Below are 25,522 nucleotides of genomic sequence, written 5' to 3'. Positions count from 1 at the left end.
TTAAAAACTCCACATGTTCTTATAATCCGACACAGGCTATATCTGATCTATTTCTTTTTTCAGTTCATTTATTGATACAAATAAAAAGCTAAATTTTCTGCACTGTAGTCGATTGCTGTAAGAAGTATCTTCATTGTTTAAAAAATATATATGAAATGATATGTTAGTTCTAAAACAAAATAAGCATGCCTTAATTGCAGCAAAACCTAAGTTCTTCAGGTAGATTCACTAACTTATCTGAGAAACTGATATAACATCCCTGCAGAGATAAGATTGGCCCCCATTTTGATCCTCGTTCGTAAGGCCCTAACGATGTTCTGCCCACAGGACTGGGGACTCCAGAGTTATATATGGAGCCCATCAAGTGGTTCATCTGATTGTTGTTGCTGGGGAGGGGGGGGGTATTGGTTTTTGTTTTGGGATTTTTATCCTTGTAAACCATCCAGAGTTACTGAGAGTGAGTTGGGCAGCCATATAAATTTTCTCTAAATAAATAAGAAACTTGTTATAAGACATATTATGCTTGTTGGGCACTTGAAAGTAGTGATACTTTATAAGTTAATATATTTTATTTTTCAGATGGATGGATGATGGTTTAGTAAATGATATTACGCCAAAACTAATTGGAGATAGACCCAATACTTACACATATACAAAAGCCTTAGCAGAATACATTGTACAGCAGGAGGGTACAAAATTAAATATTGCCATTGTGAGGCCATCAATTGTGGGTGCCAGCTGGAAGGAACCTTTCCCTGTAAGTCAGTGTTTATTATTTTTTCTTTATCAATATTTTGTAACTTGTTGAACCTTGAGCTATCTTTGTTGTTCAGACATTGACAAGAATTACATGAAAAGTTGGATGTAGAATGGCTGACCTGCTTATGCTTTCTGCCTTAAATTTCTTTTGTGAAGGAAAATCATATGATTGCGTAGGTCTTTGCTGATCCAAAATACAAGAGGATATAAAAAAACTGCCTTACATAATTTTGGACCATTGATCCTTCCAGGTCAACATCATCTCTGTTGACTGTTGGGAGTCCTCAGAAATTCACACTTGGGTTTTCTTTAATGTGTAATTGAGGAAACTGGGGATCAAACTTGGTATTTCTACATGTTGCAGTTGTTATTTTGGAGCACCTTGCTAAAAAAAAATCCTACTTACTTGATACATATGTGAAAGTAATTACAGAGCCTTTTGCATTCATAGCATATTAGCACTGATAAGTATCAGCATAAGCAGATACTAATTCAAATCCTTAACTTTTAGTATCTGTTTATTTTATCATAATGAGAACTAAGAATATTTCCCTGTTCTAGACATAAGTTTTGCTGATAAAATTGAAGTAATTCAAAATTCCTTTGATATATAATTGCTGTAATTCATACTTTTGAAATGGCACAACTATATTAAAGTCATAAAGATGAGTATTTTTAAGCAGTGGATATGTTGACTTGCAAGGTGTAAACCTAGATCCTTATATTTCTGTTGTACCATGAATATATCAGTTCTTGGAGCTTGCCTGTTCCTGGTTAGTTCTTTTATTGTAAATAACTAAACTGTAAATAGTTCTACTAAAGGAGTTTTCAAGTTTTATTAAGGTATAGCTTATGTTACCATGGGTTATTGAATAAGACAAATTGACTAGGTTTGTACAATATATTAATCCAAAAAAATGATCTATTTGTTTATTGTTCAAACTGGCTTCCAACTTTTACTCGGACCATGTTAATTCTTAGACTGAAAACATGAGAGGTGGTTGGGAGGAACAGATTAGGATCCCTATGTAAATGGCATGCTAAAAAGACCATTTCTAATTTGTTATTCATGCTAGCCAGAAGAGCCAAATCAGGATAAAGGCTCATTTATAAGATCTTCAAAAATCCCAGTTTACCATTATGTCTGATCACAGATGAAATATATGAGGCTTTGAGAAATAAAGGGAGAAAAAAGTATCTATTGATAAAGCAACGACTGCAGCTTTCATGTCTATTAAGATCTTTTATCTGTTGGATCAAAAACTGTTCTATAAGTGTATAGCTATGTTAAAGAATCATTATTTCTTAAGCCATTTGAAAATGGATTTATTTAGCAAATTTATATAGTTGCCCAATGCACAAACAGTGACTTTGGGCAGTATACAACAATTAAATAAATATTTAAAAACAAGTACAATATCTTGGTATCCATAACTAACATTTGTCATTTCTTATCTACAAATTTCTCTTCTAAAAAAGCACATTCTTTAACCATATGGAATGTTTCAGATATGAATGTAAATGATATATTAGATATTCGAACATTCGATTAAAAAGTTTTATTAAAACACAATTTAATACAAAATATTTCATTGTTCATTATGGTTATTTCTCAACAGGGATGGATTGATAACTTTAATGGACCTAGTGGCCTTTTTATTGCTGTAAGTAACAGTTAAATCAAGGGCTTTTTTCTCTTAAAAACTGAATTAATTTGAAATGGCTTTCTTAATGTGTATTTTTTTTTTTTAATTTTAAGGCAGGAAAAGGAATTCTTAGAACAATGCGAGCCTCAAATAATGCAGTTGCCGATCTTATTCCTGTGGATGTAGTCATCAATGCAACGATAGCTGCTGCTTGGTATTCAGGAGTTAATAGGTATAACAGGTGACAATTTTTTTATATAGGATAAGCAATAGTTATATAATATTAAATTATAAAAGCTTAAATTTCCCAAAATATTGATGTTATTTGTGTTTGTTTTTTACACCAATTAGGTTCCTTGAATTTACACACTTTAATAACAAGTGCAGTTCTGCAGTCCCTCTGAGTTACTCATTACACCCACTATCCATAGCCTGAAATTCATGACTAATTTCTGAGGTCATAAATTGAGCTATAATGCAAGATCAGGGAGTGTATGATCTTTCCTTGTTCTGAACATAAGTGCTCTTTCTTTGAAGATAATTCTGAACCTTTATTTATTTGTTCATTTATGAGATATATTATTATTATTATTATTTATTCAATTTATATACCGCCCTTCTCCTAGTGGACTCAGGGCGGTGCACAGCCAAAACTAAAATACATAACAATACAAAATTTAAAATTAATTAAAAGAATTATATATTTTGGCCCGAATTAAAACAGTGCGAATTAAAACCCATTAACAAATTAAAACTAAACAATTAATAACCATTAAAAACTAAAAAAGGGGGTGGGGTTCACGCCAGCCCTGCTTGCTGGAAAAGAAGAGTTTTTAGGGCACGGCGAAAGACCCGGAGATCCGATATCCTTCTTATCTCCGGGGGCAAATCGTTCCAGAGGGCGGGGGCTGCCACAGAGAAGGCCCTCCCCCTGGGGGTCACCAGCCAACATTGCCTGGCCGACGGCACCCTAAGGAGTCCCTCTCTGTGGGAGCGTACTGGTCGGTGGGAGGCTATCGGCGGCAGAAGGTGGTCCCGTAAATATATGCGGACCATCCCGCATATGGACCATCCCGGATATATGGACCATCCCAGTCTGTTACAGCTCTAGAAAGCTTATAGAATACAGGAAGTTCTTGACTTATTCTTTTAGTGACTGTTTGAAGTTACAGTGGCACTGAAAAAAGTGACTTATGGTCAATCTTTGTAGCATTGCAGCATTCCCCCGGTCCCATGATAAAACTTTAGGTGCTTGGCAACCAGCATGTATTTATGATGTTTGCAGCATCCTGGGGTCGTGGGATCGCCATTTGTAAGCTTCCCAGCCAGCTTCCAGCAAGCAAAGTCAATGGGGAAAGCCAGATTTGCTTAACAACCCCATAATTTAGTTAGCAGTAATGGGGATTTGTTTAACAGCTGTGCCAAAAATTAGGAAAATTGGTCATGACTCACTGAGCAATGGAAATTCTGGTCTCAATTGTGTTTGTAAACCGAAGACTACCTGTACAATAATAAAGACACACTAAAAGAATTATATCATCAAGAGAGACAATCTGGAAAAGAAACAGCAATGATCTAAAAGATCTAAAAATTAAATGTTGAATATGGGGTACGGAACTTAAAATGCCAAAAGGCAGCAGGTAGTACCAAATGCTGGTGCATTAGGAAGCTGTTTTTTTCAGATCATGCTGTATATTAGCTTGCTTTAGAGGACTTCAGTTGTTTAATTTAGCAAGACATAGTCCTGCAATATCAGGCAACACTATCATCTGAATATTTTGTCCCAGATTTAAGGATGGTATTACATTCTAGATCCTGACTATTTCAAATAAAACTTGCATGTTTTGGTGACAGCAGAACAATTTGATTTCAGAGAAGCCTTGACTTACTTTAGTTCTGGCCAAATAAATATGGGTAGACCATTCTGTCTGTTTTGCACACTCCGGCCAAGTTCTTTTTTTAACATACGCACGCCACATTCTTTATTGAAACGAAGGGAAGAGGTTTAAGCACAATGTCAATCCTGTAAAACTGGCAAAATTTGCAACAGGTTTGAGAATATACCGACAAGCATGAGTTGAGAACCCTAGCCTCCTAACTTTTTTAATTAAAAAACCCAGAGGCAGGTTTTTTCTCTCGTTTTTTCTCTTGCCTCTAAAAAGATGGCCATGCATCAACATTTCTATTCTGCCTTTCCTTGAGGATCCCAATCCCATTGGATTATTTTGTAAATATAATGTTAACTGATTGTTTGGCTGCTGCTTTATATTTCTGTTACTCTACTTTTTTATATTCAGCCACTTTTCTGCTATTCTGCTTCTCTTTGTTTTTGACTGTGCCTAAACTGTTTTATATTGAGAGGAATGATATAGAAAAAAATGTAATCTTTTTTTTTCAGGCCAAGAAATATTATGGTATACAACTGTACAACCGGTGGCTCTAATCCCTTTCATTGGGGTGAAGTTGGTAGGCCTCTTTTTTTCCTTTGATAATTAGTTCATTTTAAAAATAGCTTACATAGATAGCTGTGTATCAAGTTAGACTCAGTTGGAACTACTTTTAAAAATAGCAGTGATTCTCCTTAATTCTGCTATATTTTCCCTTCTATCTGGATACATCTGAAGGCCTTTTTTTTTTTTTTTGCTTTTTCTATCTAGATGATCCAATTTGAAGTACAACTTTAAAATGTAAACAACTGACTCAAAGTTGTATATTCATTAATTTGTTATGTGTACAGGTAGTCCTCGACTTACAACAGTTCATTTAGTGACCTTTTGAAGTTACAACAGCACTGAAAAAAGTGATTATGACCATTTTTCATGCTTATGACCATTGCAACACCCACATGGTCACGTGATTTACAATCATGCTTGACAGATGGTTCATATTTATGATGGTTGCAGTGTCCCGGGGTCATGTGATCATATTTTGTGACCTTCTGAAAAGCAAAGTCAATATGAGAGCCAGATTCACTTAACAATCGGGTTACTAATTTAACAACTGCAGTAATTCACTTAACAAATCTGGCAAGAAAAGTTGTAAAATGGGGCAAAACTCACTCATTTATTTATTTATTTTATTCAATTTTTATACCGCCCTTCTCCTGCTGGACTCAGGGTGGTGCACAGCCTAGAATAAAAAACATCCCAATACAAAATTTTAAATTTTAAAAGAATTAAACAAATTTTGGCCCAAAATTTAAAACCTCCCAACTAAAATCCATTTGCAATTAAAAATGGATTGGGGGTGGGTTACGCCAGCCCAGCTTGATGAAATAGGGAAGTTTTGAGGGCACGGTGAAAAGCACGGAGATCTGGTATCCTACGTATCTCCGGGGGCAGGTCGTTCCAGGGGGCAGGTGCTGCCACAGAGAAGGCCCTCCCCCTGGGGGTTGCCAGCCGACATTGCCTGGTTGATGGCCCCCTGAGGAGTTCCTCTCTGTGGGAGCCAACTGGCCGGTGGGAGGCTATCAGCAGCAGAAGGTGGTCCCGTAAGTACCCAGGCCCTATGCCATGGAGCACTTTAAAGGTGGTAACCAACACCTTGAAGCGCACCCGGAAGACCACCAGGAGCCAATGCAGCTCGCGCAGGAGGGGTGTCACATGGGAACCCCCATCGCTCCCATGATCCCCCGCGCAGCCGCATTCTGCACCAGTTGGAGCCTCCAGGTGCTCCTCAAGGGGAGCCCCATGTAGAGAGCATTGCAGTAGTCCAGGCGGGAAGTGATGAGTGACTGTGTGTAAGGAGTCCCGATCCAGAAAGGGACGCAACTGGCGAAACAGGTGAACCTGATGAAAAGCCCCCCCTGGCCACGGCCGTCATGTGCTCTTCTAAAGACAGCCGTGCATCCAGGAGGACGCCCAAGTTGCAAGCCTGCTCCGTGGGGGCCAGTAACTGGCCCCCATAGCCAGCGATGGCACCAGCTGGCTATATCAGGACGCCAGAAGCCACAGCCACTCGGTCTTGGAAGGGTTGAGTCGAAGCCTGTTTCTCCCCACCCAGACCCGCATGGCCTCTAGGCACCGGGACATCACTTCAAGGGCATCGTTGGGATGGCCTGGGATGGAGATGTACAGCTGAGTATCGTCAGTGTACTGATGGAACTCCAGCCCAAAACCACGGATGATCTCGCCCAGCGGCTTCACATAAATGTTGAACAGAAGGGGTGAGAGGACCGACCCCTGTGGCACCCCACAAACAAGGCGCCTCGGGGTCGACCTCTGCCAACACCGACTGCGACCGGTAAGAGAGATAGGAGGAGAACCACCGTAGGACGGTGCCCCCCACCCCCAACCCCTCCAACCGGCGCAGCATGAAACCATGGTCGATGGTATCAAAAGCCGCTTAGAGATCTAACAGGACTGGGATAGAGGATCAGCCCCTATCCGAGCCCTCCAGAGATCATCCACCAACGCGACCAATGCCATTTCCGTGCTGTGCCCAGGCCTGAAGCTGGACTGGAGCGGATCTAGATAGACAGCTTCATCCAGGTACTGAGGAAGCTGTCGTGCCACCACACTCTCAACAACCTTCGCCACAAAGCCAAGGTTGGAGACCGGACGATAGTTAGCCAAAACAGCCGGATCCAGAGAGGGCTTCTTGAGGAGGGGCCTCACCACCACCTCTTTCAAGGCAGATGGCAAGACACCCTCACTCAAAGAAGTGTTAATAATGCCCTGGAGCCAGCCTCGTGTAACCTCCCGGAAGGCCAGCACCAGCCAGGAGGGACACGGGTCCAATAAACATGTGGTCGCGTTCAGCCGTCCCAGTATCCTATCCATGTCCTCGGGAGCAACAGGGTCGAACTCTTCCCAAATGACATTCTCAAGACCGGCCTCCGTCATCCCGTCTGTACCCACCCAGTCAGAGACCAAGCTTTCCCGAATCTGAGTGATTTTATCGTGCAGATACTGAACAAAATCCTCAGCCCGACCCTTCAAGGGATCCTCCCACGCTCCCAGATGGAGGAGGGTGCGGGTCACCTTAAACAGGGTGGCTGGGCGGTTATCTGCAGATGCGATAAGAGCGGAAAAATAAATATGTTTTGCCGCTTTTATCGCCACTAGGTAGGTCTTAATATGAGACCTTACCAGTGTTCGGTCAGATTCGGAACGGCTAGACCTCCAACTGCTCTCCAGGCGTCTTTTCCGGCGCTTCATCTCCCTCAGCTCCTCGGAAAACCAAGGAGCCAGGTAAACTCGGCGACGGGTCAGAGGCCACAAAGGCACGACTCGGTCCAAAGTATCAACGGCCGCCCTATCCCAGGTGGCCACCAGTTCTTCAGCCGAGCTGTGAGTCAGAGCCTCAGGGAATGGCCTAAGCTCCATCTGGAACCTATCAGGGTCCATCAGGCACCTAGAAAATTTCTCACTTAGCAACATAAATTCTGGGCTCAATTATAGTCATAAGTTGAGGACTACCTGTATTTTAAACTATACTTGATTGAATAGGACACTTTAGGAGTGGAAAAACTTTAGTACTTGATCAGTATTACACCAATGTGGGTGAATCACATAGCTGCATGTTTAGTAGGAAATACAAGGTTACACAAGCTTTATTTGCCTGTGTACATATAGCAATTTCACAGGTGTAGTAACAATAGCCATAAGAGTCTATAAAACTAAGCTAATTTGCATATTGTATAAAAGTCACAGAACTTTATTTTTCTGATGCAAATGCACTGATACAGACCAATTTTTGGAACAGTGTTTACATATCTGTGGCTTTACTTAGCATTTGAATTATGATGTATGGAAATATAGCATTTCTGTTTAGGACATATTTATTACAAAACAATACTAAAGCACAAGAAATATGCTTTGAGACTGCATAGTATTTGCTGATATACCTTAACATATCAGAAAGCTGAGGAAAAAAGTCAAATTTTACTTCTGTTCCATTAGTTCATATGCTGCCATTGTATTATGCTGAAATTTATACTATCACTGCCATCTGATCCCATCATCAAATATTTGAGATTTAGCCTACTGTTTTAGTTTTTAAACTTTTCAGACTCCATGAGGTATATTGATTTTGTATTTCCCAGAAGTCATTTGAAACTTAAGTAATTGTCTAATCTAGGCATTAGCCTAGAGCAGGGGTTCCCAACCTTTTCCATACCCCTCACCCCTAGAACGCTTCTGATATATTCTCGCACCCCTTATAAAAGTAAATAATTATATGCATAAAATTATGCATATACATTATAATTTTGAAATTTATAAACCCAAGTTTTTGCACCTCCTGGAATATTGTCTCGCACCCCCGGTTGGGAACCCCTGGCCTAGAGGTAATCTCTCTTATTTATAGTTCTTTGGTTAGATTTTATGGGTGGTAAAAGAGAAGCTTGTATTTTTTTTCCAATTGATTTATTTCTTTAGGAAAAAATTGGCTGACTTTACTAATTAAGATTAAGGTAGAGAAAGCATCAGATCCTTAAAAGAAATAATCTATTTTATGTAGTGAGTTTGTTAATTTTTACTTGAATTTATTACTTAGTATATCTTAATTTTGAAATATTGCTTTAATGTAACATCCTTGGGTCTTGTATGATTATGTAAACTATAAGAAGTTAAGCCAAGAAATTCTGTTCTCATTTATTCACAGATTTAATAAGTAAAAAAAGAGAAAAGGAGGGAAAAGTTAAAAAGTAATGCTTAAGTATGCAAACAAGTCCAATGAGAAAGTTTTGTAATTTTGCAGTTTAATTGAATAAAATGCTTTAACTTTGTTAGTTAATGAAGTATGTGTAGGGAATAATGTGGTTTAAATCAGTGGGAATAGTACTATCTGTTGTGATGTCCATGGAAGTCCAGTACATTTACATGGTTATTATCAAAGCTGTTATACACAACTTTTCTTTCTTAGAATACCATGTAATATCCACTTTCAAGAGGAATCCTCTCGAACAGGCCTTCAGACGGCCCAATGTAAATCTAACATCCAATCACCTTTTATATCACTACTGGATTGCTGTAAGCCATAAGGCCCCAGCATTCCTGTATGATATCTACCTCAGGATTACAGGAAGAAACCCAAGGTAATGGTGACTAGCTCTGCTTTGTGTTCCTCTGGCTATTTACAACCCATGCTTACACAATTAACACATTTTTTTCTTTTTCGTAATGATGGTTGGATGGAATGTTAAATCCATAGAAGTTCGAATCCAAGTCTGCTGTTTTCCGGCAACAGTGAAAATGGTGTAGTATGGAGTAGTTAACCCATTAAGATGTCTAGAGATGATTGGATTTATTCTTCGAACAAGAGCTACTCAGAACATTTTGACCCTTATTTTTCCTACAGAATGTTACATAAATTTGATATTCAAGAGGAATCCTTTAGAACAAGCAATCAGGCGTCCCAATCTTAAACTCCAGTCCAATCCCTTTATTCATCATTATTGGACTACAGTCGGTCACATACTTCCTGCGTTCTTATACGATGTTGTTCTCAGGTTGACAGGTCAGAAACCGTGGTAAGAAAGAAAGGGCTAATTTTTTGCTAAAGTGATGGAAGCTTGGTGGCAGTTTAGATCAATGGCATGAGCTTTTTACCTTAGATTTACTAATGGAAGAACCAACAATAACAGTAAAAGAGCTGGATATTTTTGGGCCTTAGTGGCTGGTTGACATTGGCTTTATTAGAGTCATAGGTCCATGTCATGCAGTTACCACGCTCTTCAAATCATCCTACTCTAGCACTGTTATTGAAAATTATAAGCTAAAATGAATGGGGAGGGGAAGGAGATAGAAGAGATACTAAAACTATGGTACACATGGTTTCTTTAACAAATTTAGATAATTTAGGAGATATTTTATATCACCATCATTTGGCTTATAATTCTTTTGGCTTACAAATTTTTTTAAGCCGGCAAAATGTATACTTTTACTGCTCAAACTTGCATATTTTTTCTCTATCTTAACATTTTAAAATGCCAATTTTTTCAAGTTTTCTTTTCCAGAACTGCTGCTCAAACTGCACAGCCTCCACCCCCAAAAGTCTGAAGGAACAGAAGATATATCGTTATTATTTCAGTAGTTTAGTATTTGGAGAGGAAAAGGAAACTATATATCTATATCTGTAAATATAAATACACTTAAATGCACACATACCAAGTCAAAGATTGTAGGTATGTGTATGTGTGCGTGTGTATATACCTATGACAAAACGAATATGTCTTTGACTTTGGGAACTGTCATCATTTCTCTTACAGCATTAACATACTGTTCCAAGAGTTAGAAATAATTTTAGCAGACACACCACTTACTTTTTTGCCATAACAATTTAGGCAATAGTTTTCGTTTGTTCCATAATATAGGCAGCAAGCAAAGGCCTATAATATTTTCCCAAGTCCATAAACAGCAATTTTACTAATTGTATTCTTCAGAACAGCTTTCCCATAAAGAATACTGAGACCTTGTTACTACCATTGTTGTCATTTTGGCAGTCTTCTCTCTATTCCTAGAAGAAGGTTCTAGAGTAGAGAACTTTTTTCCATTCCCAGAAGCTCTTGTTTCTCTTCCGTTCCCCCTCCAGAAGCTCTTGTCTCTCTTTTCCTCCTCCTAGCCATTGTGTAATACAACTTTCAGACTTTCAAATTCACGTTTTAATATACTGTATTTGAAGTCTGTAAAACATGCTTTAGTAGGTGGCATCACCTGGATGACTTTGTTATGGCTTGGAATCTAAGCAGAGGTTAGGTCTGATTACTTCGTTAATAAGAGACCTCCAGGAAATGGCAGGAGCTGCAGGAGGTTGAAAAAGAATATGCCAAAAGAATATGCCTGAAAAACTACTTCCATACCAATAACATGAAAAATACGTGAATGTGCCTATATTGTTGAGATCATTTTAAATCCTTGACTTTAATTGTGGGAAAGGTGGATTTGAGATTAAAATGATTTAAAAAAAAAAAAAAGTTTCCTACCAGCGAAACTTGTATTTTCTAAACATGCTTGCATCTAACTGGTAGCTATATCTGTTAAAAACATACCACCGTGAGCTGATAATTTATCCCATGAATTCTGTATACTCTGCCTGCTACAAGAAAATTAGATTCCTATTTAATGATGAACACATACACTTATAAAATGCTTTGTTTCCGGTCTTGTTTATACTGAAATCCTACCAAACAAAGTAAAAGTGATTCATTGTAAAAAGTAGTATCTGTCTTTCAGAATGTAGACAGTAGACAGGTAGTATCTGTCTTTCAGAATGTCTTTTAGTGTAGAATTAGTTTTTAGTGAGCTGAAATGTAATGGTTCTATGAGAAAAAAAGTTTTTATTATTTGAAAATTCAGCACATTTTGGAACTGAGTGCCATGAAATCAGAAAACCAGATCACCATCTCTCCAGGACATTATGATCATATAGCATCATTGGAGATCAAATGCTGGTCCTTATATCTATATTTGTATATTTTAAGAGGAGTGAGAAAGTGGTTTGAAGTAATACGATTTTTTAAAAAAAGAATAAAACAAGTTGAGCATAGAAATGTAGGAAATAGAAAAATTAAAGACCAGATCCATAACTGTATTAAACTTGCAATATAATTTGTGTGCAGTATAAAATAACTTTATGTTGTAATGGTATCTAATATGGAAAGGAGGGGATTTTAAACAAGAAGTACAATCCATTTAAATTCATCTTGTTCTGTGTTGATCATAAACAATATTTATGTAGAAGCTTCCCTTTAGCAAAAATCCTCCGGTTATCAAATAGCATAGGAAAAGGTTATTTTCTTTACATAATTTTTGTCTTATCTTTTAGCCACACAACTTAATTATTTAACAATTAATAATAATAAAATAGGAAACAGTGTAACACAATAAAAAATGGAAACAAAAATAGAATACAGCAGTAAAAATTTGAAGAAACCTATAGGAAAAAAACCCACTACTTTAAGGTACTAAAGCACAACAGAGGGTTCAAGTCTTACTTTGGCAAGGAGTTTCAAAGGTTGGAAGCATCCACAGAGAACTTTTTCTGTTATTCTCCCAACAATTCTGAGGATCAAAATAAAAATAATTCTCAATTATTTTAAATCCTAAGCATCTTAAAGAGGAAAAACATTTTGTTCCAAATAACCTGATCTAAAATAATATACTGTAGGATTTGTCAGTTAATGTCAGTGGCTTCAGGAATAACTGCTATTATAATTAGTCCCAATCTATAGCCTGAGTGCAGCAACCTGTATCAGGTGAGATATCAAAATATGATGTTCTGCCTATAATCTTAATGGGATGGAACTAAGATATTAGATGTTATGAATGTTAAATACTACATGAAAGGTCATTGTGATCTGTCTTTAGTTTACAAGCTTGTAAAGGAACACTGAAGAATTCTGGAATTCTTTTTGAGAATAGCAATATGGGGAAGTTCAGTCAAGCTGGATTTTTTTCTGATTTTGTTTCTTTAATAAAGATTTTCCATTTTGAGATTAAAAGGTTGAATATATGCTATGGTGTCTTTCAGTTTTTGCAGGACTGTGATTACATTTGACAGATTTGGATGTTTTCTGTGTTGTCTAATTGTATTACATAATTCATCTGTCTGACAAAAATAATATATAACAACTCAGACACTAATAATTCCACAAAATCTGCAATATGTGGACTATTCATGCAAATGTATAGTGTTGCTTAAGCAGAAAAGCTCTGTGAGGAGCATTCCTTGAAGAAAGACTGTGAGTGTTTTTAGTTCATTAAAATTGTAATACTTAAGTAGATACAATGATATCTACAAAACTAGATAGAATATCATAAACTAAAATCACAACTATCCAGTGAGGAGACAATAAAATGAAGCCAAACTAACCTCTAAAAATAAATCATGACAGTATTGAAAGAGAGGTCTTGATCAGACTTGAAAAGTGAAATGTTCTCCAGAAAAGAAACTACAAAAATAGTGCATGTATGTATGTGAGCTCAGTTTATTTGTCCCTGTTTCTGCCAACCTAGCAGTTGGAAAGCACATAAAAAATGCAAGTAGAAAAATAGGGACCACCTTTGGTGGGAAGGTAACAGCGTTCTGTGCGCCTTTGGTGTTTAGTCATGCTGGCCACATGACCACGGAGATGTCTTCAGACAGCCCTGGCTCTTCGGCTTTGAAATGGAGATGAGCACCACCCCCTAGAGTCGGGAACAACTAGCACATATGTGCAAGGGGAACCTTTACCTTTATGTATATATAGGTATATACATATGTATATATGAGGAGTTCAACCTGAGATCCCAGGCAACATTTATTTTGAGAAACAATCTAGGATGCCTCTTAGTGTTCTTTCCAAAAACTTAGTTATATTTGCCTCATGAATTTTATATCATTAAGGACACTTGTTTATAATAAATTTGATTGAGCTAGATGGTATGCTTATAAATGTTTGAAAATAATACTTTATAACAGGGGTCACCAATCCCGGGCCATGGATTGGCACCAGTCCGTGGCCTATTAGAAACCAAGCTGTGCAAGCAGCAGGCAAGCAACCAAAACTTCATCTGTGCATGCGTGGGAACTAGGCTGCACATGAAACCATTCTCCCATCCACCCCCAGGCCACGGAAGACAATTTTCCTAACGAAACCTGTCCCTGGGGCCAGGAAGGTTGGGGAAAGCTTGTTTATATCATGGATGATATGTATAATTTCTCTTAATATAGCCCAGAAGCTGTTAAGATCCCTTGGGAAAAACCTTAAAATTAGAGAAATATAATACATAGTTTCATTGTTCTGAATTATTTTTACAGAAGATGGTTATTCATACGGTATTTCCGATGTATGTCTTCTTTTTAATAAATGCACTTATTATTTTCAATAGAATTGTATTTGGCTATCCTCAATATAAGCAAGTTACCATAACTGAATAAAAAAAAGTCTTTCTAAAGCAACCTTTTTTCATGAAAACTTTTTCTTCTTGTTCTTCACTTTTCAATCTTCCTAATGATCAGTGCTTTCTATTAGAAGGTTCAGTCTTGAAATGGTCAGGGTCAGAGTAGCTGTCAAATAAGGTTCTAGGAGTTTGTATTACTGGTTGTAGCAGCATCAACAGAAATTGCAAAAGAATGAATTCAGAGTTCACTAAATTCAAGTTCAGAGATACTAGTATTTTAAAGCTATCTTTCAAGTTGATCCTACTAATAGAATGCACTATATTCAAACAAAATATTGACTGGTGATTGACTTACGCAATAAACATGAATAGAATATTTCTGCATATTAAGTAGTAAACATCTGAACCAGCATGATGCAAAGCATCATTTATAAGCAGGATTCAAAAGAAGATGGTTTTATAAAGAAATATTTCTTCCATGACCTTTTCAACTTCTAAATTAATGGGCAAAGGAATATCTCCATGCAAATCTCATCAGAATTTTTTGTGATTTACATTGTGCGGTTGATTAGAGTTGTGCAGAGCCTTAAATTCAAAAGGTCAAAGATAATTCAAAGTGCATTGTGATCCCCCCAAAAGGCAATGATTAAAAGAAGCTGCAATTGATGTTATGTGCTCCCTTCATATCTGCATAGCCCTAATTTATAGATAAATTGTGGTGTTCACGGTACTACCTAAGAAAAGGACCTCAGCCTTTCAAAAAAAAAAAGTTATTTAACATGCTATGCAGAAATACTCTGTTTTTGAAAATTCTACTCCAAGTTTTAATGGTGTAATGGGCAAACTGAAGGATCTTGTGGAGGAACCTTCCTTCTAAGTGTTGAGTCATATTTAAGTTGTGAGTGTGATTTTCTTTAATAACATCTTTCCCTGGGCTATAGGATGATGAAAACAATAACACGTCTTCACAGAGCTATGGTGCTATTAGAGTACTTTACAAGTAATTCTTGGGACTGGAACACAGACAATGTCAATATGCTTATGAGCCAGCTGAGTCCTGAAGACAAAAAGGCAAGTTACATTTGAGTTGCTTTGCTTGCTAACAATGTAATACATAAGGCATTTCAATTAAAGAACAAAGTGAAACATAAGAAACTAATGAAAAGATAAAGCTATAGCGTGATCCCCTTCCATAGTGCCTGGCTTTGATCTACTGTAGTTTTTCTGAAACAACAATAAAATGCCAAATGTATTCAGTATGCCCATTGTCATAATAAGCGCAACTAAATACAGATAGATCTTTGAACGGGCTGCATTGGAAACCCAGATATACCTAAATAAAGTTATTATATATATTAGTATATTTTCCATAGAGTAGAAAAAAAGATTTGGTTTTAAAATAAAAACTCATACATACTAAAGTGTTAACATTATGGGAGGATGATAGAATGATACTTGGGTGGTAAAGAAAACTTTTAGGGGTGGGATTTGCCATAATTGGCTAACTAAATTGAATGCTGATACATTTTTGTAACTGTATTAAGAAAAGGGGGAAATAACTTTTGGTATAGGACCTAGACACAAGAACTCTATATAATTACATAGATCCAGTTACATAGGTAAATAATTCCATTGAACTCTGAATAAACATATGATTCATTTGTTACTCTTTCAAATGCATGATATAGCCAGTTTTCATACAGACATCTTTTATTTTGATATTGTTTTAAAGAGCTTGGTAGAAAAGACTGTTGGTATCAACATGCTTCTTATGTAGTTGTGCTTGTGATTATTACAAGGGATCCAAGAGTTTGAATTTATTTGTGGAGTCAATATTATGGATCATTAATGGAAGTTAATTCTTAGGTTGGGTGGGTAGGTGATGTTTTATTTGATTTTACTAAGAAACAATGTTTTATCCATTGTATTCTTGATTTGAGTTTAAAACTATATTTTGTTAGTAACAGATACATTGTTTAATTTTTACACCAGGTATTTAATTTTGATGTTCGGCAGTTACATTGGGCAGAATATATGGAAAATTACTGCATGGGAACAAAGAAGTATGTACTGAATGAAGAAATGTCTGGTCTCCCAGCAGCTCGGAAACACTTAAATAAGTATGTGGACTAGACTTCTTTGTCCCATAAATTAATATGTATTTATGTTAACTATTCTTTACCACAATGTAAAATGTTGATGGGCCGTGGGGGCACAGGGGTTAGAATGCAGTATTGCAGGCCAACTCCGCCCACAGCCAGGAGTTTGATCCTGCCTAGCTAAAGATTGACTCAGCTTTCCATCTTTCCAGATTGGACCCAGATTTTTTGGGGGAATATGATGATTGTTAACCGCCCAGAGAATGCTGTAAAACACTATGGAGCAGTATATAAGTTTAAGTGCTATTGCTATTAATAATAGAATCTTCTGTTTTTAATTAGAAGCCAGCTTTTGGCAAAACGCTTAGAAGGAGAAACTTATTAATCAGCCTATGGTCTATAGAAACCACTGACAAAGAAACATAGTCATAGAATTCATCTGTGTGCACATCAAAGTGAGAAAAATTCAACACTATATGCCTCCCTTCTGGAACAGATAAAGTCCAAATGCAGAGCCTAGATTGAGAAAACATGGAATGATTTCTAGTTGAAAATTAAAATATTAATTAAGCACAGATGCACAAAACCATAGACAAAACGAAGTATTTTTTCTTCCATCTTCCCATGCATATTATATTGAAATCCAGTTAAATGCACATAACCTTCCCCCATGCACACATAATAATTTTAGATCTCTAATGAAACCCAGTGAGATTTTAGATTTGCGTGTGAAAAACTTAATTCAAACAGCATAAGAAGACTTTCACAGACTAGTGAAAGATAAGAATATGCATAAAGTATGAATGAATAAATAAGATATACAGAAGTCATAGTCACATAAATTATTTTAAAAATAAGATTCATTGTTGCTTTATTTACTGAATAATCTATTAGCTATTATTATTGATGTAATTTTCCTGTGCGCTGCTCCCACTATCCATGCATGGGTTAATCCTTCAGTGCTTGGCAAACAACTGAGTGAAAACAAAAGGCTTTTGTTCCCCTTTCTGGCTCCCAAGCCACGCCTCTCGTCCCATGATGCCCCAGTCTTCACTCAGTTGCTGGCAAACACTGTAGTGATTTTTGGAGCTCCACAGATTGTTAAGGTATTGTGCTTCTGTGGGGGTTCCTTTGGTTTTTTTTCTAAATTTCTTAAAATTATTATAATCCTACTGGCTTTCTCCTTTCTCTTTGTGCGCCTAGGACTTTGTTTTATTTTTGAATAGCTCCCTTTCGCGCCTATCCAGCTAAGCTGAGGATCTTAATCAACGGGAGGGGGGAGTGAAGCAGAGCGCTTACACGCTCGCTCATCAGCCCCCCAGCCTAATCCAAGCCAGCTCGGTGCGAGCGCAGTGCTACCGGCATTTCGCCCCGCGCCGGAGCGGCAGCGCGCTCATCAGCTGGCCGGCGGAGCCGGAAGCGCCGGCTCCCCACGTGGCAAGGAGCCGAAGCCTGTCCCAAGGCTCAGCCTCGCGCAGCGGCTTCATCAGCTGGCCGGCGGAGCTACCGGGAGGATCGGCGCCTGCTCCACGCTCGGAATCCTCGCTCAGCGGCGGCGCGCTCATCAGCTGGCCAGCGGAGTCGGAGGCGCCGGCCGCCCACGTGGTGAGGACCGGAGGCCTATTCCAAGCGGAGCCTTCAGGAGGGACACCGAAGCGAGGGCGCAGGGCGGGGCGAGCGCTGAAGAGAGAGGCGATCTCCCCCTGCGCTACAGAATAACCCCTCGTTAGGGGATTGCGCGGCGTCTGGTCGGATCCTCGGGCCGCCATTGTAAGCCCGCTGCCTAGTCTGCCCACGTGGAGCAGCCCCATATTGGTGGACCTTTGGGCCGCCATTTTGGGCCTTACGATTCAGCTTGCGCTTCCCTCCTCAATCAGGGAGCCAGCTGCAGACCCGCACCCCCCCCTCTACTGCGGAAAGGGGCATCAACCTCTAGCCTCCAACGCCTGAAGGGTTCCCGGGCAAGGTCGCTACCAACCGCCTCAACCATGTCTCGCACACCCCCATCGTCAGACATGGAGCTGGAACTAAGCCCACCACGTATAAGCGAAAAAAAGGGAAAAAGGAAGTCAAAAAAGAGGCACGTGAGCTCGGCCAGCAGGGCGGCGTCCGAGGGCTCCCTCCCCCTCCAAGATAGGGATGCCTTAGGGAGACACAACGCCCTGGAGCGACAGTGGGAAAGGGCGCTCAGGGTGGCTGCAGGTAACCCGCTCAGGGAGCTGACACCCGGGGAGCCCATCCCGATCTCCCCAAGAGAGGCGGATCAGGGCCTTACGTCTGCGAACGACATCACAGCCACGCCTAGAACCCCGGAAGGGGTTGGGCCGCCTCGCGCAACACCCCGCATCGAGACACCTTCAGGTCCCGCACTGGAGGCCTCACTCGCTTCTACACCAAACCAGCATCGTCGGGCTAGAGAGGCCAGTGCCACACCGTCAAGGACAGACCCACAGGGTCCGGGTGGCCCGGGGTTGGCACCCCAGTGGACTTCCAGGCCATGTTTTCAGTGGCCCTGTCATCTTTTTTCACAGCAACGATGCAGCAGGCCTCCCAGGGCCCCGCTCAAGTAGCTCCGGGCCACCCACGGCCTTTCCAGCCCCAGCCCCACCCCAGGCCAGAACGAGGCCGAGACTCCTCATCAGACGAATCGGACCAAGCGGAGGAGGCCCCAGAGGAGATGGAGCTATTGGAGGATGAGGGCCTAGCACCGGACACACCGGCCTTTACGGGCCTCTTCCGCCCGGCCCTATTCAAATCGCTCCTCCACAAGGCATGGCTCACAACCAACCTGGGGGTGCCGGGAGATGTCACAACACCCGCCACATCAGCGGCAGGCCCTCACGACGCCCTTTTCAAGTCATCAAAGCCGCAGAAGGACTACATTCCCTGCCCGCAGCTGTTTACAGACGTGATCCAGAACCCCTGGGTGCAGCCGGCCTCCCTGGCGACACCCAGCAACCTGGATAAGAAACTCTACTGTGCAGCCCCGGAGTTGGAGGACCTCCTGGTTCTTCCCTCAGTAGACCAGCCGGTGGCAGCTCTAGCCTCCAGCTCCTTGATATCCAGCGACCCGCTAGACTCACTCAAGGCGGAGGAGAAGAGGATGGAATGGGCCTTCCGCAAATCACACCAGGCCGTCGGCTGGGCAATCAGAACCGCGACAGCCTCTTCCTTCTTCAATAGAGCTTCGCTTATCTGGCTTCATCATCTGCAGGACAGACTCCCACCGGAAGACACCAGATTGCATCAAGATCTGAACAAAATAATAGCGGCCACCGAATACACGGCCGACAGTTCCCTGAATTCAGCCAAGTTCGCCTCAAGGGCGCTAGCCTCAACCCTCACCGCTAGGAGGCTATTCTGGCTTCGGCCATGGAAAGCCGACTTCAAAGCCAAGTGGAAGTTGGCAGCTTCCCCATATAAGGCACCAGACCTGTTCGGGGCCCCGCTGGAACCCCTACTAATTGAAGGGAAGGACAAGAGGAAGATCCTCCCATCGACCTACCGGCGCCAGGAACGCAGGTTCACGCCTTACCTGCTCCAACAGCCCTTTCGAGCAGGCGCCGGACCCAGGGGGTCCTCCTCACAGCGCTCCCACTACCAGGGAGGAGACAGATTCAATGACAGACAACAGTTCCGAGACCGAGGGCGACACCAGCAGCCTAAACGCAACTTCCGTGGTGCCGGCCCTAAGCCCGCCAGAAGGGGGAAATGACTCCAGGCACACGGGGCCCATAGGGGGTCGACTCATCCTCTTCCACCGACAATGGGCCAAATCGACCTCGGACTCCTGGGTAAGGCGTACGATCTCTTCCGGTCTGTCCATCGAATTCTCCGGCCAGCCGCCCCAACGCTTTATCCGTTGCCCAACCCCTCGATCCTCGGAGCTTCAGGACTTAATGTCCCAGGAGATTGCCCACCTCCTGGAGGTCAGGGCCATAGAGCCGCTGCCGCACAGCCAGCGGGGCTCCGGTTTCTACTCAACCCTCTTCTTGGTTCCCAAGAGCTCCGGGGGCTGGAGGGGCATACTGAATCTAAAACGCCTAAACCTGTCGGTACTATACCGCAGGTTCAAGATGCACTCCCTCAAGTCCATCTTAGCGGGAGTGAGGCAAGGCGACTTCCTCCAATCAGTCGACCTCTGGGAGGCCTATCTGCACATGCCAATTCATCCGCACCACCGTCAGTACCTGAGATTCGAATACGAGGGCCGGCATTACCAATACCGGGCAATGCCATTCGGACTCTCGTCGGCCCCCCGCACCTTTACCAAGCTGGTAGCGGTGGTGGCGGCCAAGCTCCGAGCCGTCCCGATCTGGGTACTCTGTTATCTGGACGACATTCTAGTCTTGTCGTCCACGCCCAGCCAAGCTCACAGAGATATGGAGATGGTGATCGAGACCTTCCAGGATCACGGCTTCACCATAAACTTTGCAAAGAGTCAGCTTCTACCTACCACCAGACTCCTTCACCTGGGGGCTCTGATAGATTCGGCCTGCGGCCAGGTTTTCTTATCACCGGACAGAGTCCAGAGCATCCGTACCCTAATTCGGCAGTGCCTGACGAGGAGGAGAGTTGCCTTGTTCCACCTCTCAACCCTCCTCGGGAAGATGGTATCCTGCTTCGGCATCGTACCGTGGGCACGCAGACGCTCGAGACCCCTACAGTGGTTCCTCCTTCCCTTCCAGCGAACGGGAAGGGCCAGCTCCAACAGGGAGGTCCGACTCACCCTACAGGCCCGCAGGTCCCTCAGGTGGTGGACGTCGCCGTCGCTCCTCAAGGGCTCCAGCTTCCTAGAGCCAGACCGGCTGATACTCACCACAGACGCCAGCCTTCGAGGGTGGGGAGCCCATCTCCACAACCTGGTCACACAGGGGCAATGGTCGCAAGAAGAGCAGCAAAGCAGCATCAATCTTCTAGAGCTTCGGGCGATCAGACTGGCACTCCGCAACTTCCAGCAGATGGTGCAGGGGCATCACGTCTTAATTCTGACCGACAACATCTCGGCCAAGGCCCACGTCAACAGGGAGGGGGGCACGAAGTCCCGTACCCTGATGAACGAGTCTGCGGAGCTGTTCAGCTGGGCAGAGAGGCACCTGCTCTCGATCAGAGCAGATCACATCTCCAGGGTAACCAACGTGAGGGCGGACTGGCTCAGCCGCGAAACAATAGATCAAGCGGAGTGGCAGCTCCACCCTCAGCTGTTTCAAGAACTCACCTCACGCTTCGGAAACCCAGTCGTGGACCTCTTCGCAACGCCGACCAACGCTCAGCTTCCACGCTTCGTATCGCGCTACCTGACACCACAAGCGGAGGACCACAATGCGCTGCGCTGCAAGTGGCCCGAGGGTCTCCTGTACGCATTCCCACCAGTCCCGCTACTCCCGCGACTCATTCGGAAGCTGCTGGCAGAAAGAGCCGACCTACTCCTGGTAGCCCCAAAGTGGCCCCGGAGACCATGGTTCGCCGACCTAGTAGCCCTGTCCGTAGAACAGCCATGGCTGATCCCGCCACAGCAGCTCGTCCTGTGCCAGGGAGCAGTCACGCACCCAGAGCCCCAGTGGCTGCAATTAGCCGTCTGGCACTTGAACGGGTCATCCTGAAGAAGGACAGCCTACCAGACGAAGTGGTTACCACTATCCAGGCGGCCAGACGGCCAGCTACGACCCGTATCTACGAGTCTTCATGGCAGGCGTTCTGTAGATGGAGCACCCAACAGCACGTCGACCCCACGTCAGCCACCATTCGCGACATCCTGCGGTTCCTACAAGCTGGCCTAGACAAGGGCCTGGCCCCCACAACTCTGCGGAGACAGACAGCGGCGCTGTCAACAGTCATTGCGTGCCCCCCGTACCAATCCCTCGCACACCACCCACGCATCAAGGGGTTTCTACATGGGGCCACCAACCTGCGGCCCCCCACAGTCCACCGCTACCCCTCATGGGATCTGCCTCTTGTGTTGAGGGCACTGACGGGGCCCCCCTTTGAGCTCCTAGACACGACAGCGCTTAAGTACCTATCGTTTAAGGTGACCTTCCTGCTGGCGATCACCTCAACGAGGAGGGTTTCAGAGCTCGCGGCTCTGTCAGTCCGCAGAGATTTGTGCATTTTCCATGACTCCACGGTGACCCTGCGCCTGGACCCTGCCTTTATCCCGAAGGTCAATTCGTGGTTCCACCGAGCTCAGGAACTCATCCTACCGGACTTTTGCCCCGCACCTCGCGATCCCAGAGAAGAGAGGTGGCACAACTCTAGATGTGTGACGCGCCCTCCACACTTACATCCGGCGGACCGCTCCTTTCCGCCGTACGGAGGGACTCCTGGTCTCCTTCAACCCAAAGTCCATGGGTCAGAAGATATCAGCAGCCACAGTCAGCAGATGGATCAAGGCCTGCATTGCCCTGGCATATGACCTGAGCGCCAAACCGACCCCCGACAAGATCCTACCGCACTCGACACGCAGCGCGGCCACCTCAGCAGCCTGGGCCACCCAAGCTTCGGTCGTGGACATCTGCAGAGCGGCAACGTGGTCATCCCTCACACCGTTCATCCGCCACTACAGAATCGATGCTTACAATTCAGCGGAGGCATCCTTTGGCCGCAGAATTCTGCAAAAAGTACTGACAGAGGAGGACTCTGAGGGCAGGCAGCCCCCCACCCAGGGAGTGTAGGCTTGGGTATATCCCATGCATGGATAGTGGGAGCAGCGCACAGGAAAATGGACGTTGTCTTACCTGAACGTCCCTTTTCTGGGCGCTGCGTACACTATCCATATCCCGCCCGTGAGGGCTGCCTGTCACTGTGATGGCTGAGACTAGTTTCTTTCCCTTACGTTAACTTGAGTTAATAAAGTTGAGTTGTATACGTTACTTGTAGCGTGGTTTCTTGTCTGCTGCGCCTTCGTTCAGACTGGGGCATCATGGGACGAGAGGCGTGGCTTGGGAGCCAGAAAGGGGAACAAAAGCCTTTTGTTTTCACTCAGTTGTTTGCCAAGCACTGAAGGATTAACCCATGCATGGATAGTGTACGCAGCGCCCAGAAAAGGGACGTTCAGGTAAGACAACGTCCATTCTATGAATGTCAAAGGCTTTTTTTTTTGGTAACTGTATTAAGGCCACAGTAACTCTTTTATTAATACTTAAACACTTCTGTAATTATTAAAATAATCAATTGACATTCTTATTGTAATTGTTTCAAAAAATGCTAAACAGATGTTGTGGTAAAATAATTTCGGTGAGGTCCACCAGGACTCCGATATTTCTTGCCTATCTCTTTTGCCTGAAGATTACATATTGGGGTTTTGATTACCTTTTAAGTTGGGGAGAATGATACTGTTTGTATCAGTCTTTCAAATATAAGTTATCTTGTAATTCTTGGTATATGTACTCTGTAGGAAAAGAGCATATGAATTGCATAAAAATCTTTATGTACGATGGGAGAATTCTATGATAGGAAAGGAAATCTGTACTGCAGAACAGTATAATTTACTGATGTGCAGATTTTATAGAACTAGACTGTTGTAACAAAATTGTACACACTATTATAAAAATTCCTTTCTAATGAAATAGGAATTTTATAAATAATATGTTTTGTTTCATCCTCAAGCTGTTATATTTTTATTTGCCAGTTTACTTAAGTTTCCCACATTTGTTATTTTTTTTCTCTCTCTTGATTTGTTTTTATCTCCAGGCTAAGGAATATACGGTATGGCTTCAATACAGTACTTGTAATCCTCATCTGGCGAATTTTCATTGCAAGATCACAAATGGCAAGAAACATCTGGTATTTTGTTGTTAGCCTATGTTACAAGTTCCTCTCTTACTTCAGAGCATCCAGCACTATGAGATACTAGAGATGACAATTCCAGCATTAGGACATCTATGCATTTGGTGGTCTAATGGCACAAAGCCGTATAATATACCTACTCATCTTGTCTTTTGTAAAAACATGAAATATTAGATCTGGATTGTGAAATACAGTTCATGTGATGCTTAATTGTGTATTTCTGTGAAGATTATATGGCTAATCTGGATCAATCTCTCATTAGGCAAATATGTAGGTAAAATATCCAAGCAGATTTAATACATCTGTATGAGGAAAATGTTAGGCCATTGACCAGTGTAACTGCAATTCTGGAATGCATTCAATTAAAATCTGCCTTAACATAGTAAACTTAATTTTTATTGCAAATAAGCGCATTTAGGTAAGGTAAACAAATTATTCTCTTAGGTGGCAATTTATTTGAGAATCACAGCGGATTTTTCTGGTTAATCTTATGAGAAATATTCCATGTAAATTATTTAAATGGGGCATTCTGCTAATCTTTCCTTCTTAGCTCTTTTCCAAAGGCTCCTAATAATACAAAAATTACTAAAAGAAATAAAAAAAAAATTGGGGGAGGGAAGAGGAGTGCTGTTACAAGTACACCTACACATATGGATTAATCCACAGGAAACACTTACCTGTCCACCACTGAGAATTAAATCCAAGCATTAGAATGCTTGAACACCGTTTCCTTCAGTCATTTCTTAAGCCCATCACCTCACTAAAAAGGCAGAATACTTTTAAGAAGGAAACTGCCATTGGTACACGGTATTTTATCTCAAGCTTTATGAATTGTGGCTATAAAAGAAGAGTGCAAAGAGAAAATGATGAAATAAGTTATTTTGTCCCTTAAGGTATAGCAAGAGAAACTTTCACTGCAGATAAGGAACTTGAGATCCAAATAGGAAAAAAGTGTGTTCCCTGTGTTACCCATATAATTTAAAAGTGAATTACCAAATGCTTTCTTTAGCATTTAGGAGTCAGTATATTTATGCTAAATAAGTTCAGTAGTTTCAGTAGAAATAGTTGAAACAAAAATGTAGAACATGGAAACTTTTGAATAATTCCTACTTGGGCTAATATCTTTTTCTATATGTTTAAATTGATTTAGCAGTGAGCATCCATTTGCAACTGTCCCCATAAAATGTAGATTTGAATTATGCTTCATTTAAAACATGGTTTTTATATTTCATGACATATTCTACATTCTGTGCTAATTTAGATGCTTTTATTTGCTATAATCCACATTTCCAGGTGTAGTATAGGATAATCAGATCAACTTCTATTATATCTATTTTTATTACTATGCTTAAGTAAATTGTGAATGAATCATACAAGTGTTATGCACAAAACATATGTGTCCTACACT

General features: G+C 41.8%; 1 protein-coding gene across 14 annotated transcripts in view; it reads left to right on the top strand.

Moving 5' to 3' along the window:
* The window catches only part of FAR1 (fatty acyl-CoA reductase 1), an 80,047-nt gene extending 55,546 nt beyond the window's left edge, over positions 1 to 24,501 (top strand). For 4 of the 14 annotated variants that reach the window (XM_034417130.3, XM_087878548.1, XM_087878512.1 and 1 more), the window contains 8 exons: positions 580 to 757; positions 2,379 to 2,423; positions 2,519 to 2,637; positions 4,804 to 4,871; positions 9,273 to 9,444; positions 15,172 to 15,301; positions 16,223 to 16,350; positions 24,019 to 24,501. In XM_034417130.3, the coding sequence (XP_034273021.1) occupies positions 580 to 757; positions 2,379 to 2,423; positions 2,519 to 2,637; positions 4,804 to 4,871; positions 9,273 to 9,444; positions 15,172 to 15,301; positions 16,223 to 16,350; positions 24,019 to 24,181 (1,003 nt within the window). In that variant the 3' untranslated portion in view covers positions 24,182 to 24,501. Of the gene's footprint in view, positions 1 to 579; positions 758 to 2,378; positions 2,424 to 2,518; positions 2,647 to 4,803; positions 4,872 to 9,272; positions 9,445 to 9,707; positions 9,880 to 15,171; positions 15,302 to 16,222; positions 16,351 to 24,018 lie in introns of all 14 variants that reach the window. The other 10 variants (XM_087878527.1, XM_087878530.1, XM_087878508.1 and 7 more) reach the window with 3 other exon arrangements.
* The last annotated feature ends 1,021 nt before the right edge of the window (positions 24,502 to 25,522 follow it).

This window comes from Pantherophis guttatus, chromosome 1 (assembly GCF_059756535.1).
Source record: "Pantherophis guttatus breed Tessera chromosome 1, ASM5975653v1, whole genome shotgun sequence".
Taxonomy (NCBI): domain Eukaryota; kingdom Metazoa; phylum Chordata; class Lepidosauria; order Squamata; family Colubridae; genus Pantherophis; species Pantherophis guttatus.
The sequence above is the reverse complement of the archived record's forward strand: the minus strand, read 5'-3'. Positions and strand labels throughout refer to the sequence as shown.